Source organism: Tricharina praecox (genome assembly GCF_024521635.1).
Source record: "Tricharina praecox strain CBS 144465 chromosome Unknown BZA05scaffold_9, whole genome shotgun sequence".
Lineage (NCBI taxonomy): Eukaryota > Fungi > Ascomycota > Pezizomycetes > Pezizales > Pyronemataceae > Tricharina > Tricharina praecox.
The window spans coordinates 264,460-278,186 of record NW_026250411.1 but is presented as its reverse complement, the minus strand read 5'-3'; the positions used below and the strand labels follow the sequence as shown (position 1 = coordinate 278,186).

The 13,727-nt window shown below is 52.6% G+C and overlaps 4 protein-coding genes across 4 annotated transcripts; 1 reads left to right on the top strand and 3 right to left on the bottom strand.

Annotated features, from left to right (window-relative positions):
• Window positions 1-916: 916 nt before the first annotated feature.
• Window positions 917-2,295, bottom strand: BZA05DRAFT_417862 (uncharacterized protein; the record flags this gene model as incomplete). The annotated part of the gene is made up of 2 exons (XM_051485480.1): window positions 917-1,822; window positions 2,035-2,295. 2 exons carry the CDS (start codon window positions 2,293-2,295, stop codon window positions 917-919), a joined length of 1,167 nt encoding a protein of 388 aa, XP_051340301.1.
• A 1,812-nt stretch (window positions 2,296-4,107) lies between these two features.
• Window positions 4,108-4,445, bottom strand: BZA05DRAFT_269106 (uncharacterized protein). The gene has a single exon (XM_051480214.1). The coding sequence runs from the start codon at window positions 4,362-4,364 to the stop codon at window positions 4,143-4,145; it is 222 nt and encodes a 73-aa protein (XP_051340300.1). The 5' UTR covers window positions 4,365-4,445; the 3' UTR covers window positions 4,108-4,142.
• Window positions 4,446-9,807: 5,362 nt separating this feature from the next.
• Window positions 9,808-10,637, bottom strand: BZA05DRAFT_394598 (uncharacterized protein). Its single transcript, XM_051483344.1, has 2 exons — window positions 10,407-10,637; window positions 9,808-10,302 (listed from the first exon to the last, which is right to left on the bottom strand). The coding sequence occupies exons 1-2, from the start codon at window positions 10,479-10,481 to the stop codon at window positions 10,087-10,089; spliced, it is 291 nt and encodes a 96-aa protein (XP_051340299.1). The 5' UTR covers window positions 10,482-10,637; the 3' UTR covers window positions 9,808-10,086.
• Window positions 10,638-12,656: 2,019 nt separating this feature from the next.
• Window positions 12,657-13,304, top strand: BZA05DRAFT_444041 (uncharacterized protein; the record flags this gene model as incomplete). The annotated part of the gene is made up of 2 exons (XM_051486884.1): window positions 12,657-13,010; window positions 13,101-13,304. The coding sequence occupies 2 exons, from the start codon at window positions 12,657-12,659 to the stop codon at window positions 13,302-13,304; spliced, it is 558 nt and encodes a 185-aa protein (XP_051340298.1).
• Between the last annotated feature and the right edge of the window lie 423 nt (window positions 13,305-13,727).

Sequence of the window (13,727 nt, the reverse complement as noted above, 5' to 3'; positions counted from 1 at the left end):
CAGTCCAGCCCGGTCCAGTGCAGCCCAGCCCAGCCCAACTCCCCAAAAACCCACTGTAGAGCACCCAGGTCTATGTAGGTATGATGGCTGAGCAGTCAAGTCAACCCCAAACCCATACGTACACACACACATACACATAAACACCCACATACATCTCCAGCCACTTTATGCACATCGTGACGATGAACAAAACCCCCCATACTGTAACCCATGAACATAAGCCATCAATTTGTTCACGCAAGTTCAACTTCAACTTCATAACGACATGAATACGTGTAAAAAAAAACACAGAAATAAGGCAAAAAGAAGAAAAATCAGCCGTGAATCATCAGTATCGTGTTCGTGTTCTCGTTTCGTAGCATACCGTCCGCGCCGTCCCGACTCCCGTCCCGTGTGTGCAAGAAACCATAGAGATGTAAGGAGAAGAAGACAGGTACTTAGGAAAAATGATGATGGAAATAATAACGATGAAGAAGATGAAGAAGAAAAAAAAAGAAGCCCAATTCTATGCACAATCATGAAATACCAAAACACCTCAGCCGACGGACAGGTTCCCCAAAAAGCAGATGATTCAAACAAAGCAGATCATAAAAAAAACACCAAAAACAAAAGGAATGTCCTTGACAGTAAAGGAAAGGATGCAAAAAAACACAAAAGAAATGGCAGAAAATGAAAGCGTAAAACAGCAAGAGCGTGAAGCGTGAATCAGAATGCCGACAACCATGATGAGAGAAAATGAAAAAAGACAAAGGAAATTAAACAACCCAACTCAAACTCCGTGATGACCCATACCATGTGTCGCAACACTGGATTCCCGCGCCCGCCGTACAAGTTCCTAGCCCTGTCCTGTCTTCGTAGCCGCTGTAAATGCTTAAACCCCACCGATTCCCAGTCGAACTTCCTTTCTACATCTCATCTATTGCTTCCCAGCTCTTTCTAACTTCTCCAGCCGAGACAGTGCGAGTTCCTTCTTCCTCTGCTCGTGTTCGATTCGTCGGTCCCTCTTCTCGATGTCCTTCTTCAGTGTCTCAATCTGCCTCCTCCGTCGGCTATCTGGCGATTCGCCCAGACCGTTGGCCTGGCCTGGTGTCGTCGACTGTGTGTGTTCGTTGTTGGTGGACTCCCTGATGGGAGGAAGCTCTAGGGAGCCATGGTCACTCGAGGAGACTGTGGAAACCGGCGATCGAGGCTCGGTCTCCTCGGAGCAAGTCCTGTCCGCTTCGGAGGCTACATTTGCGCTCGATGTCGTGGTGGTGGTGATGGTGGTGCTAGTGGTGGGTGCAGCAAAGGAATCTGCCGAGGTCGAGGAGGTAGGACCGGGAATTCCATGGACCCTCTTCCAGTTGGCAACCCAAGCATCGTCGATGACGGGACCATCTATCTTCTCCGTCGGCGGCGGCGGTAGCCGCATGTTTGAGAGCAGTTTTTGAGCTTCGAATTTGATCTCCCTGTCCACGCCCTTGGGAGAAACATCCGGATTGAGCTTGCGGAAGTTAAGATAGAATTCGTAAAGAGCAGAGTCGATGGGAGAAGCCCTGTTGTCCCGCGGCGGCGGAGTCGGGGGCAGAGACACCGCCGAAGGTGTGGGTGGAGGCAGTTGCTTGTTAATTTGGATCTTCTTCTGCAGAGGAGACCGGGGAGGTCCGTTCAGCTTCCGCTCTCGCTTTGTGGGCGTAGCTGATACTGATGCTGATGCTGCGGCATCTGGTCGGCCTTGCTCCTTGGATGAAGGTGATGCCTTGAACTTTTTAAGGTTCCGGGAGACAGTGGACTGGTTGATCGATTTGCCAAACTCTGTCCTGAACCATTCGGCCAGTTCTCTCTGTGAATGGGCATTGTGTTAACGACTACTCGAGGTAAAGATGATGGTGGCGGGGTTTACACCGGCGAAAGAGGAGGGTGGGGTGGAGAGATAACGACTACTGGGAAGCAAGCAAAAGGGGGCCGGTCACGACAAAAACGGACAGGCGGGCTGGATGGATGGATGGATGGATGAAAGGATGGAAAGATGGATTGGAGAAAAGAATGGTATACCTGCTTGAGGTGAGGATTCGAGGTATGGTATGCATTCAGAGCATGTTTCTCGTCCTCGGTTGCCTCCTCGTACTTCCGTTTCCTGGGCCCATAGACTAGACCATTAGGCGGCGAAGGAGGAGAATTGGCGCCCGAGCTCTCTCTCGGAGTGTTCGCATCGACGAACTCCTCTTTGGCCATGACCGCCGATGCCGCCGCCGCCGATGTGATCTGGGCGAAGTCCTTCTTGACGGCCGGAGTAGACACGGGCTTTTCAGTCATAGCGGGGGGATTATTTCGGCGGACTGGTGAGACTGGGCTGGATGATGTCGATGTTCTTTGTTTTTGTTTTTGTTTTTTGGAGAGGGGGGTTGGATTGCGTCTCTCCTCTCTGGTGGGCTGGTGGGAGAAGTCCTGGGTGCGGGGATGTTCGCTTTTTTTTTTTGTGGTGGTTTAGGCAAGGCTGACTGGGAGTGAACGGATGATGATGTGCTGATGATATACGGTGCGGGATGGCTGAGTTGTCAGTTGAGGGGGAGGGGGTAGTTGTGTGGTGGTAGTATGTGGTATGTAGTATGTGGTATGCGGTGGGTGGTGGTGGTGGTGGTGGTGGATGTGGTGGTGGGGGGCAGGTAAGTAAGGTAAGTTTATGTAGTCGGTGTGAGACGTAAGACGTGGTAGTAGACGGGATTGACGAGGTGGGAGAGCTGTAGATAAACAAATACTAGGCGAAATGGCAAGAATTCAGGAATGCGGTCCAGGGGTGGCTCTCGATCCGTGGCGAAGCGGGGGGGACTTATAAGTACCGGGCCAGGCTCAGGCTGCGGGATCGCCTTCTTCCCTCCCCATGTCCCATGCAGCCAGCACAAGCGCACGGATATTCTTCTCTCGATCAAATGCCTGTCAAGTCACGACACCGGTCATACCCCGTCTGGAGATCTGCCCTGGTTGTGGGTGGCTGACAGACCGACCGACAGACAGACGGACGGAGACCGGAGCTTGGAGCTTTGGGGCTTGGGGCTTGTGAGCTTGAGACGCTGTATTTCCTTTTTTGCAGCTTGCATTTCTAAATCCGCATACCGCCGCCGCAGCTGTACAGTGTACCGTCCATTTGCCTACTTTTACATTTTACATACGCTCGCTGGACGGGGAGAGGCCAGCTACACCGAGGAGAACGAGAAGCGTCCCGGCGGCGCACAGCGATGGTGGTGCAGCGTTCGCCAGTCTTTTTTTCTTTTTTCTTTTTCTTTTTCTTTTTCTTTTTCTTTTTCTTTTTCTTTTTTTTTGTTGACCCGGACAGTGGACACGCCCTCCCCCTCCCCCCCGGTCCTTTACGATCGAACGGGGCATCAACTGTGGTCCATGGATGCAGTGTGTGAGAGCAGAGTGAAACGCGAGGTGGGCAGAGAAATAGCGAATGCTCGGGGATGGGGGGGAGGGAGCAGTCAGTTAGGTACATACATCCATTACTTACTCCCTTACGAGGTGGCCGAGTGCAAGTAGGTAAGTCAGAGGTATGTACGAGAGTTGGGTAGAGTGGAATGGAATACCTTCCTAGGTAGCGTCGGGTGTGAGGGCATAAAAAAATTCAAAAAAACCATCTATTATGCATGCGGTCAGCACCAACACAGGAGCCGACTTGAAGCGGTGCGTGTCAACTGTTTCAGGATCGAATAGACGCAGATCCAAAAAAGGACCACATTAACGGGAAATAACTGGATCGTGGGAGAGGAGGCAGGCAGTCCTGGCTTCGGGAGATATTCGATGGGGCGGCGGCGACGTGACCCGGGACCAAACGGCCGGCCGGCCAAACCGACGTCGGTAGAAGGCGAGCGGAGCGGAGCAGAGTAGGGTAGCAGGAGTGGAGCGGAGTGGAGCGGAGTGGAGTATGTACATAGAGTGGAGTGGGGCGTTATGTACGGCATGGAGACAAGCCCACTGCCAGAAGCCATAACGATAGCACCCTATCGATCTCATGCTCAACTATCCCCCCCACCCCCCCTGGACCCTCGGCCGCCCTACCTACGAGCTCCTCCACCTCTCTTCCGCCGCCAACCACAACCATTCAAACCCTCCCCCCCGCCAGACAGACAACCCTTCCCCTCCCTTCCTCCCTCCCTCTCTCCAGACTATGCGGGATGATATGCATGGCGCTCCGAGCCCATCAAATTCACTATTGCTTGGCCTGTGATTCGCCGCACTCCAAGATCTTGCTGTATCATGACTTGCAGATAGAATATGTACAGGATCGACGACGCTGAATTGTCCGCGAGCACGCACTCACGCACGCACGCCGGACCCAAGCAAGTAATGAAGAAGGAAGAAAAAAAGCCAAAAACAAATATGGGCATAATAAAAAGATAAAGGAAATAAAAAAGGAATGAAGTAAAAAAAATCCAGCAAGAGAAATCATTAATTCCTCTTTCTCCTCCTTCTTCTTCTTTGTTCCCGCCCCGCCCGCCCACCAACGGCTCCTGGCGGTGTTTCGTCAACTGCCACCACCGAGTAAGTACGGTATTGCCTCCCGCATGCATTATGCGGCTTCTCACTCGAGCTACATACGTGCTTAACCCACTCTACCTAAGGCCCCAGGGCCTCAAATTATGCATGCCTGGCGCCTGGTCTGGCTAGGAAAAACTCGTTCGGTTCGATGATATAGGGACATGCCTGCAACAGTGGACACAACGAACGAGAGACTGTTAGGATAATAAAAATAAATAAAAAGTCCAGAGAAAACGGGAAAAAAGAAGAAGAAGAAGGAAAAAGAAGGAAAAAGAAAGGAAAAACATAAAGGAAGAAATAGATAATAAATGATGGAATGCGGCTGGATAGCCGCACCATCAAAATACCCATTCCCTCATGCGTCTCAGAAACATGGCCCCATCATCGTCCAGCCAGCCCAACCAGCCAGCCGAAACTGTGGCTGGAAGTGGAAGTGGATATGGGTGTGACCCAAGTGTACACGTTTGCGGACCCTACACCTTCCCCCAATAGATGATCCCTCCCCTCGCCCCACTGTCTGAGCCGCTGTGCATGTGGGTGGGGGGCGGTGGGGGCTCGCCCACAGAAGCCTGCCTCTGCCTACCTGCTATACGCATGTGGCTGGTGCGGTATCTTCTGCCGTTCCCAACTTCCTATACACCCTATAGATACGTTATTTAAACACCTGAAACTGCTACACCCCGAGTTGTGTATGTAGTAGGACCGCCGTGCTACCAGATATAGTACGCAATACCAAACATTGTCCTGTTGTGGATCGTCAACAGGGGTTGTCCAAGAGCTACCGAACCTCCTCCGTCGGGAAGAAAGGAAATAAAGGAAGGAAGAAAGAAAGGAAGAAAGGAAGGAAGGAAGAAAGGAAGGCTTGATTCCTTGCGACCTTCAATCGTTCCATCAGGCCCTTCACCAGTCCAGGTCCCGCCCCAGTCCGGTCCGGCCTCGTCCTCGTCCACGTCCGCGTCCTCCTCCTACCTCCTCCTCCTTACCCGCGGTATGAGAAGTCACTCACCCACTCATTAATAGCGAGCTTCGGTTTGAGAGTACTTACTGTGCCTGAGTAGGGTGTTTCGAATTTACCACTGCGACGATCCCCATCCCCCCCAACATAATCAACCCACGCAACCCTAGACGTCCTCCGGGCTAGGCAGTGGACAGTGGACAGTGAACAGTGTTCACCGCGTCTAATCCAGCCATCGACTCCCCGCAAAGTCGAAGACGTGCCGCCGGTTGCTAATAATAGCAGGGCAACACAAAGAATTCACCGCTAGGTCCGCTACGGGGAGTCGGGGACTTGATGAAACTAGGATGGGCTGCATAAATATCCCGTCTCTCGGCGGCTCGCGCCAGCCCTGTTGAGGTAGGCTCCAACCACCCCACAAGTGAGTGAGTGAGTCCCATACACACGCACCCAACGTTCGTCGCTTCCAACCGAGCCCCCCCCTCCAGCTGAGCGCGCCAGCGGCGAGCGGCCACACACGCCCGCCCCCCCTCTCACATGATAGCTAGATTTTATGTATGTATGTAAGCTCCGGACACGCCCAGCTATTTAAGAGGCTCTCTCTCAAACGACGCGAAGCGCTTCTCCGCAGTCTCTCTCTCTCTCTCCCTCTCTCTCTCTCTCCTAGCCGGTGGGCCCGTGAGGGAACGGGTCTCGAATGGGAGCCGCGCGTTTCGAGTGCTCGCGGCTCCCCACTTTGTCTTGCATCTATGATCTAACTATCTGGGTAGGTGGGCTATTTTAAGATAGCCCATCATAGGCTGCAATTCCATATGCACGACATCATCCTGATCGAAATCGGCATGCATACTCTACATACATACATAGATACACACATGCATAGAGTACGGTAGGTAAGGTAGGGTAGGTAGGGTATGTATGGTATGTATGGTATGTATGGTATGTATGGTATGTATGGTAGATATGTATGTGTGTGTGTACATAATGTGTGTATGTAGAGTACTCTATCTATGTATGGTGGTTTGACACGCACAGCACGCACAGCACAGTACAGTACAGTACAGTACAGTACAGTCCGAATCCCGAAGCCTGAAGCCTGAAGCCTGAAGCCTGGAGGCCGCCGCCGCCGGTCATTCCGCATAAGGTAGCTAGTTTCATTGCATCCATGATGCTTGTCGAGATGCATAGAGGGAGGAGGCGGGGGGAGGGGAGTGAGTGGGCACGCACGCCTGCCTGCCTGCCCTAACACGAATAGTGTTGTTGTTCGAGCATGCGAATTATTTTTCGTGCGACCAATCTGATGAATCGTCCTGAAGGACCGGCAGCGCCTCCGAGCGAGCCCCAAGCCCCAAGCGGTGGCTGGCTGGTTGGCAGGCCAGGAATCTAGACTACATTGCACGCATTCGACCCATTTGAAGAGGGGGAACAGCGAAATAGTTATGCGCTCACATGATGCGAAGAAACCGAACCTAGGAGACTAGGAAAACCCATGCGCATGATGCATGTCCTCCATTGTCCAGATCGTGCTTCGAGTGACTGTGCATGACTGTGCGGTGCGATGGTACGGGAATAGCTGTGACCCTGAAAGCGAAGCGATACTTCATACCGACTCGCCAGCGTATTCGGTTTACATACTACTCCACTTTCGAAAGTAAGAGGTGCATAATTCTGTGGGGGAGCCAAGTCGTGCGTACTGTCCGGTCAGCAAATATCCGAACAACACAGATCTCCCCCCCTCCTCCATCCCCCACCCCCTCTCCTCCCCGAGAGAAGCGGGGTTGCCCGTGCCTGATGCTGAGTTCCACGGCATTTGCGTGCAAACGACTTATGTGTTTCCATAGACTTATGGCTCTGAGCATGCCAACCTACCTGCCTTACTACTGCTGCAACCAGTCGATTGGAAAGGAAAAAGGGCTAGGGTTTTCCGGTGCCCAAAAAAAAAAAAAAAGGTGGTCTTTATCAGAGCATGAAGAGTATTAGCCACTCTAATGTTACAGTGCATATATGTGCATTACGCACTCTACCGGTGGCCTGCTAGGGCTGCTCCAGCCGACCCGAGAGATGTGTGACGACGTGTCGCGGGGTTGACCCTTCTTCCTTGTTCTCGATCATAAGAAGTGCACTTATGACTGTATGTTGTACCTATTCGCTAGATGTGAATTCCTTCTCGCCTCGAAGAGGGACTGTACACCCTCAAGGAGGCACGCGGGGTTAAATCAGGAAGCGGAAGCCGGCACGAGGCAGGTTGATACTGAGTGGAGCCACAGGATGGCGGTCATCAGTACATGTGCACCGATCAGCACTCGCTGAGTCTCATGGAGTCCGCATAGGTATGAAGGATATTCCTCGTACCGTGGTGCAGTACGGCCATGTAGCTATGGGAAAGGAGCCCTCTGGTTCGTTTGAATTAGGTATCTCGTTCCACAGATAGACCTACTTTGCTTGTATGATTGTCTTTGGTATGTATCCTGATTCCTTTCCCCATGTCGTGATGTAGGTCAAGAAGTAATGGGAGCCTTAACTCTAGCTTGTCACTGATCATCTCCACTTGGTTGAATACATCTGCCGGAGCATGATGTAAGTGAACGATGTGTTCTCTTGGAAGCTTCCATGGCCGTCTCTGAGCCTGAGATACCAAGATCCGAGGTCGATATACACAGGGTATACACCCCGCAAGAGGCGACACTTTTGAAACAGTTGGACCCCGCCGAGGCAATTGCATTGGCCGTTTCTGAGTATTCACTGGCGATTCACAATCGACGTCAAGTCGCGGAATAAGGGGGACCGCAAAGCATCTACCCACATGATGGTGCTTGGGTGTTGTTGTATGGTGTGACCAGGTGGGTGGAGGATATTCAAAACGGTTGCTCATCGGAGTGATACATTTCTTCTAGTCACGCCCGCGATCTGGTGGACTTATTAGCTGTCGTCCATTCAATTCTGTAACGAGCTCCATAGGCGGGGGAGAGGTGGGGGGAGATAACTTGATGGGTTTGTGGGGTACTTACTTACATACATACCAGTAAATATCTAGATCCGGGTTTGACACTTGGCCGACATATCGTCACCACAAGCTCCAGAGATAAACATCCCGCGGCCGACATGACAGCCATCCTACAATCTTCTTAGTTTCGACATCACGATGCCCACAAATCTATATCCGCATCATCAACATCATCATCGTCAGCCTGATGACCCAATATGTATCCAACCCTGGTTGAGCTCAGTGTTCGTGCTCCCACCACCCGTGGTAATATCCAGGTGCGATATCGATCCCAACCCGACGGTTCGATCCTTATTATAGAGACGAACGAAGCCCCTTTTCTCCCCTGGTGTCTGATCGCTCGCTCGGCTCGTACCATGGCTGGCAGAAAATCATCGCTTATCCGTGTCCGAATGGGACATAACAAGATCTTGCTTCCTGAGAGAGCCTGCTTTCGACCTTGTGCCTCACTCCATGTATCCCAGGCGATCCTCGTCCGCTTCCAAGGCTGTAACAAGACCCCTCAATCCTCCGTGAAGCGAACCCCCCCCCTCTCTCTGAGATTCTCTCTCTCTCCGGCAGCCGGTCTTATGTAACGCGGTAGCAGCTTCGGCAGTTGACGTACTCTACCGTGCTTCCCGGCCGCATCCAGGGTCTCCGGACCGTCTTATGCCCGAGGAGACGAGACTCGAGACTACTGTTGCCTGTGGTCGAAAGTATCCCGGACTGTTCATGATGCTATGCAATCTAGTTTTGTATGCAAGTATGGAACGTCTGGTATGTATATCATGTATGTACCTTATACGCGTCAGGAAAAGTTGTGACCGTCCAACCAAGGTGATGGAGGGCCCCACATACCGTACCGTACATACCTAAGCCGAACTATGAGACAACCTACATACGAGTCTGAGTCGTGGTGCTCGGCAGGAAGATACATACCTAGCCAACATCAAAGCCCGTACATCTGTAGACGATTCGCTGATGGATTCAGTAGATAGTTGGTCGGGATGTCCGGCAGTTAAGTCCGGTTCACATCTAGAACACGGCAGTGAGTGACGGCGGTTGTAGCGGTCTAATCTCTAGGTAGATGGATCGTATATGTATCGTCGCTATCAATTATATGTAGATGCATATGCGTTGACTAGTTGTTGACGTGCAGTGGCCAGGAAACAAAAAAGCGGACTGGACTGGCGGCGAGCGAACGGGGCAGAAACCCATGGACCGCATGCAAAGCAAGACAAGACCGATTTGAGCGGCGATCGATCATGGGTTTGCATTCAGCCTCTCACACACAGTCCAAAAACTCGGATCAGACAGAAATTCCGACTTTGTGCCGCGACAGACGCCCCCCCCCCCCTCGCAATTGCACAGAACCGATTCTTATCGTCCGTTCTCCAGGCACAGGGGGCTCTCGGTACGAGTTGAATGATCGATCTCATTTGGGGAGATCGTAAGTGATCTTTTGCACCACCTTTGTTACAATACATAGTAGCTTTGCTTTTTATCGCAACCAATTCCAGTCTAAAATTTTGCTGTACACACACGTAACGTAATTGCGCCTGCTCCTTTTTCCAACACCAGCTCGCGCCTCAAAGAGAAAGGACGACGATCATGTTTTTTTCCCGCAGCACATCTACGACCTCTGCAGCCGCTCGCCGACGGCCTTTGTAACACCGCCAGCAGCCCCCTTGAACTCCTGATCGCACTCAGCATAACTCCTACCAGCTCCGATTCCGAGACCGAACGATACGGGCCAGGCACGGCGCTTGAACAGGAGGATCGAGAAGATGATTCCGAAGCCGGCTCCGAGGGCGGACTTGACGACGAGGTTGGAGAGGCACTTGTCCCACTGTTGAGAGGCGAGTTAGTGGTAGCCCCAATCTAGCAGGCAGCAGTGGATAGGGTAGGCCGGAGCGGGTAGGGTAGGGTGGGTGGTGGATGGGCGGTAGCTACCTTCTCGCTGAGGAGATCCTCGGAGGCGGGACGCTGGGTCTTGCGCTGGATGATTTCGGATGTGGTCGCGGCCATCGTGAGGTTTGGTGTAGGTCTGCGTGTGCGTGGGACAGATTAGCGATTGACGGATACGCGGACACGGATTAGCTCACGTACCGGGAGGAGCGTGTGGTTGTGGTAGAGGCGGGTGGATTGAAAAGGTTGCGGTTTGGACGTCTTGCTTCGGCTATCTCGAGAACCGATTCTTCGCGACGATGATGCGGTGCCAAGACATCGCCCGACATAACCTGGCTTCGTGCCACGGAATATCACTCGGTCATCCCCTGTTTACGGGTTTTTTATTTTCGTTTTTTCTTTTATTTTCGATCTACGATTTTAAATGGTGAAAAGCGGGAGTTCGGCAGAGGGTGGGCGGTGCGGCTGCTATGCAAGAGATACTTTTTTCCTACATATCCTTTCATCGCCACCGCGGCAAGCTCCACTCTCCAAGCTCGACATGTGCGCAGGTATGTACGGTATGTATACGGGTGCAAGAGTAAGTGGTGCACCTCTTTAGGCACCATTTCGCGGTGGTGGTGGTGCATCACTTTCCCTCACACCCGAGTACTGTACACAACGCATATATAAGGCACCGGCCACTCAATGCAAATTCTATGCTTGTCACCGCACTTCCAACCTGCCAGATACAGAAATTGAGACGTTTGCCAGCGAACATACTCATCTAACCATACATAAAATGCTTTTCACCGGCCCACAGTCATTTCTTTCGTCACTCATCTTCCGTTCTCAGTAAAAGGCGCATAGATTCGTACATATGCACTTCCACCGCCGTCTGTGAATACTTGGGCACAATGGTGATCGCTTAAAAAAATCCCTCGGTTCTACGCCTTCAGTCGGCCCAGCCCATCTTCGGTTTTGATCGCCGCAAAGCTGTCAACCGACGATGATGTCTTCCTCGTGTGATTTCCACGAAGCCATGGTGGCGTCATGTTCCATCGCTCGCTCCGCATTTTGCACGTGCATATGTGCCGTAGGTACATAGCGACTTCTATGAAAACTCTGCGTGCGAGACCAGTGATGTCGCCGATATCTATTTTCCATCGGATCATCTCCTTAGCCCCGTAAACGGTACTCCTGCATAGCATAACAATCAGACGATCCGATATGCAGGAAATAGTAATCGGCGAAACAAGCATAGCCCTCCGTGAGTCTGCGACTACTCAAATTCAGGAAACGTCATCTCTTGATCGACATTAGTTACAAGCACTTGGAATGTTGCAACTTGGAAAGCGATTTGTTTCTTCTCCTAGCGCCATGCGACACTAGTTGTGCTTCAGCCTTCATTCAAGAGACAAGAATGAAGTGGGCCCCCGAGCGGCCGAGTGAGAAGATATGTGCAGATTCCTACACACGCACTCGAGCAGTCCATTGACTTATCAAACCCCACGGGGAGTTCCAAGTTCCAATTGAGAAAAGACCCCCAATGCTAAGCCATCCTCGTAGATCCTATTGAGCTATTCGAGCCGGTTATCTTTTCCCAGCGAGACCAAGCAATGCGACACTGAGTGATACAGCATGATCCGGACTGTCTCATGTTCCAGATCGCGGCCGTAGGGGTGGCGAGGAGTCTCACCTACGGAAATATGCTAGAAATATGTACTTACACGGCTTACTGCCTACTTTGGCAGAGGACCACTTTCATGTTCCCGCGGTTAAACACGGGGGCCCCGACCATCGTACACACACAGGTACGCATCCTCGAGCGTCATCGTGACGAGCTATAGATTTTCGGGGGAGCGGGTGGCATAAACCTGCGTGTCTCAGCTTGCCCTTTTCTTCTCATCTGATTGCCCGCGTTTCAAATCCTCCGCTGCCCGTCTTTGACGTGGCACGGGCTAGGTATTTCGGACGGCCGGGCCGAGACACACGACCTTCTTTCGTGAATCGTGACCCCGTGAGGTTCGCATCTACATACTTCGCCGTTGGCCTCTCGATGACACTGGGCATCTAGAACTTCTATTTATCTCTCGCTGGGAGAATCCAGCATTGGCAAATCTTCAACTCGAGCAATCGACCTGAGTGAGATCCCATGCACCGGTAAATTCCGCAGCGCCCGTGACGTCAGCCCTTTTTGTCTCAGGCACCGTAACCAACAGTCAACCAACAGTCAACCATCAAGCTCCATTGCTCTCGCCTTCGCATCTCCCCGTCCCCACCACCCCTCTCCCCACACACCCCCCACATCACTCGATGCGCCTCCCCGCCCGCCTCCCCGCCCGCCTCCTCACGTCCACGCGCCGGCAGCTACAGCAATTCAGCACCTCCCCCCCGACGCCTCAGCCGGTGCGCGTGTACACGCCGATCCGCAACACGGGCGACTTCCACACAGCGCTGCGGCTAAGCACGACAGCGAACGCGCCGCTGATTACGCTGTGGACCGCCAGCTACTGTCCCAGCTGCCGCACGGTCAAGCGGGAGCTCGAGAAGCTTTTTGCGGAGCGCGGGGGCTCGGCGGGCTCGATGGAGGCAAAGGATCTGCAGTATGTTGAGGTCGAGCTGGATGCGCAGGGTGGTGGCGTCGATGAGTTGGGGGTTAGGTATATGGTATGTCACGACGGTTCATGAGAGGCCCTAGGGGAGGAGGGTGGGGTGCGTGGCAGGCTGCTGAATGAATGGTGCGGAATACCTACACAGATTCGCTCGCTGCCCACACTACTCTCGTTCCGTCGTGGAGAACCGGTGCACGAGAAACGGCTGGCGGATGTGAGGCTGATGCTGGACCGCACGAGACTGGGCGAGTGGGTCGACGGCGTCGCGGAGGATGGTGCGCAGGATGGTGGAGCAGGAGGAGCTAGTGGTGCGGGCGGAGGTTTGTTTGGTCGCCTTTTTGGCGGTTGATCCAACTCTTCCTACATACCAGTGGCCACCCACGCTACCGTACAAAATATGCGAGGCATCATGTAAAAATATCATGGTACTCGTACATACATGCAATTGCTGCTTGCTTGAAAGCCAGTTGCCAGACAGCAGCAGCCACTCCCGTTGCAACGATTCGATCACGAATACATACCTAGCCTGCACCGGCACCGCACAGAGTCTAAATCCGACGATGAGTTTGAACTTTGCACTGTGCAGTTGTATGTACATACAATGCAGCGTGGGATGGTTTCGTCTTTCATCATCGGCAGTGGGTGGTGTCTGTCTGTCGCATCGTGAAGATCGGCACGCCAGAATGGCAGAATCCTATGGACACATCCAACCTGCGGGGGCAGCAGCGGCAGCGGCGAACACTGAACAGATCGGTCCCAACGAAAGAAAAAT

Bases quoted from the DNA above. Each gene is read 5' to 3' on its own strand.
- BZA05DRAFT_269106 (XM_051480214.1), bottom strand. From the start codon at position 4,364: ATGCCCATATTTGTTTTTGGCTTTTTTTCTTCCTTCTTCATTACTTGC.
- BZA05DRAFT_394598 (XM_051483344.1), bottom strand. From the start codon at position 10,481: ATGGCCGCGACCACATCCGAAATCATCCAGCGCAAGACCCAGCGTCCC. The intron at 10,303-10,406 runs GTAGCTACCGCC...GCCTCTCAACAG, and splicing joins AGGATCTCCTCAGCGAGAAG to TGGGACAAGTGCCTCTCCAA.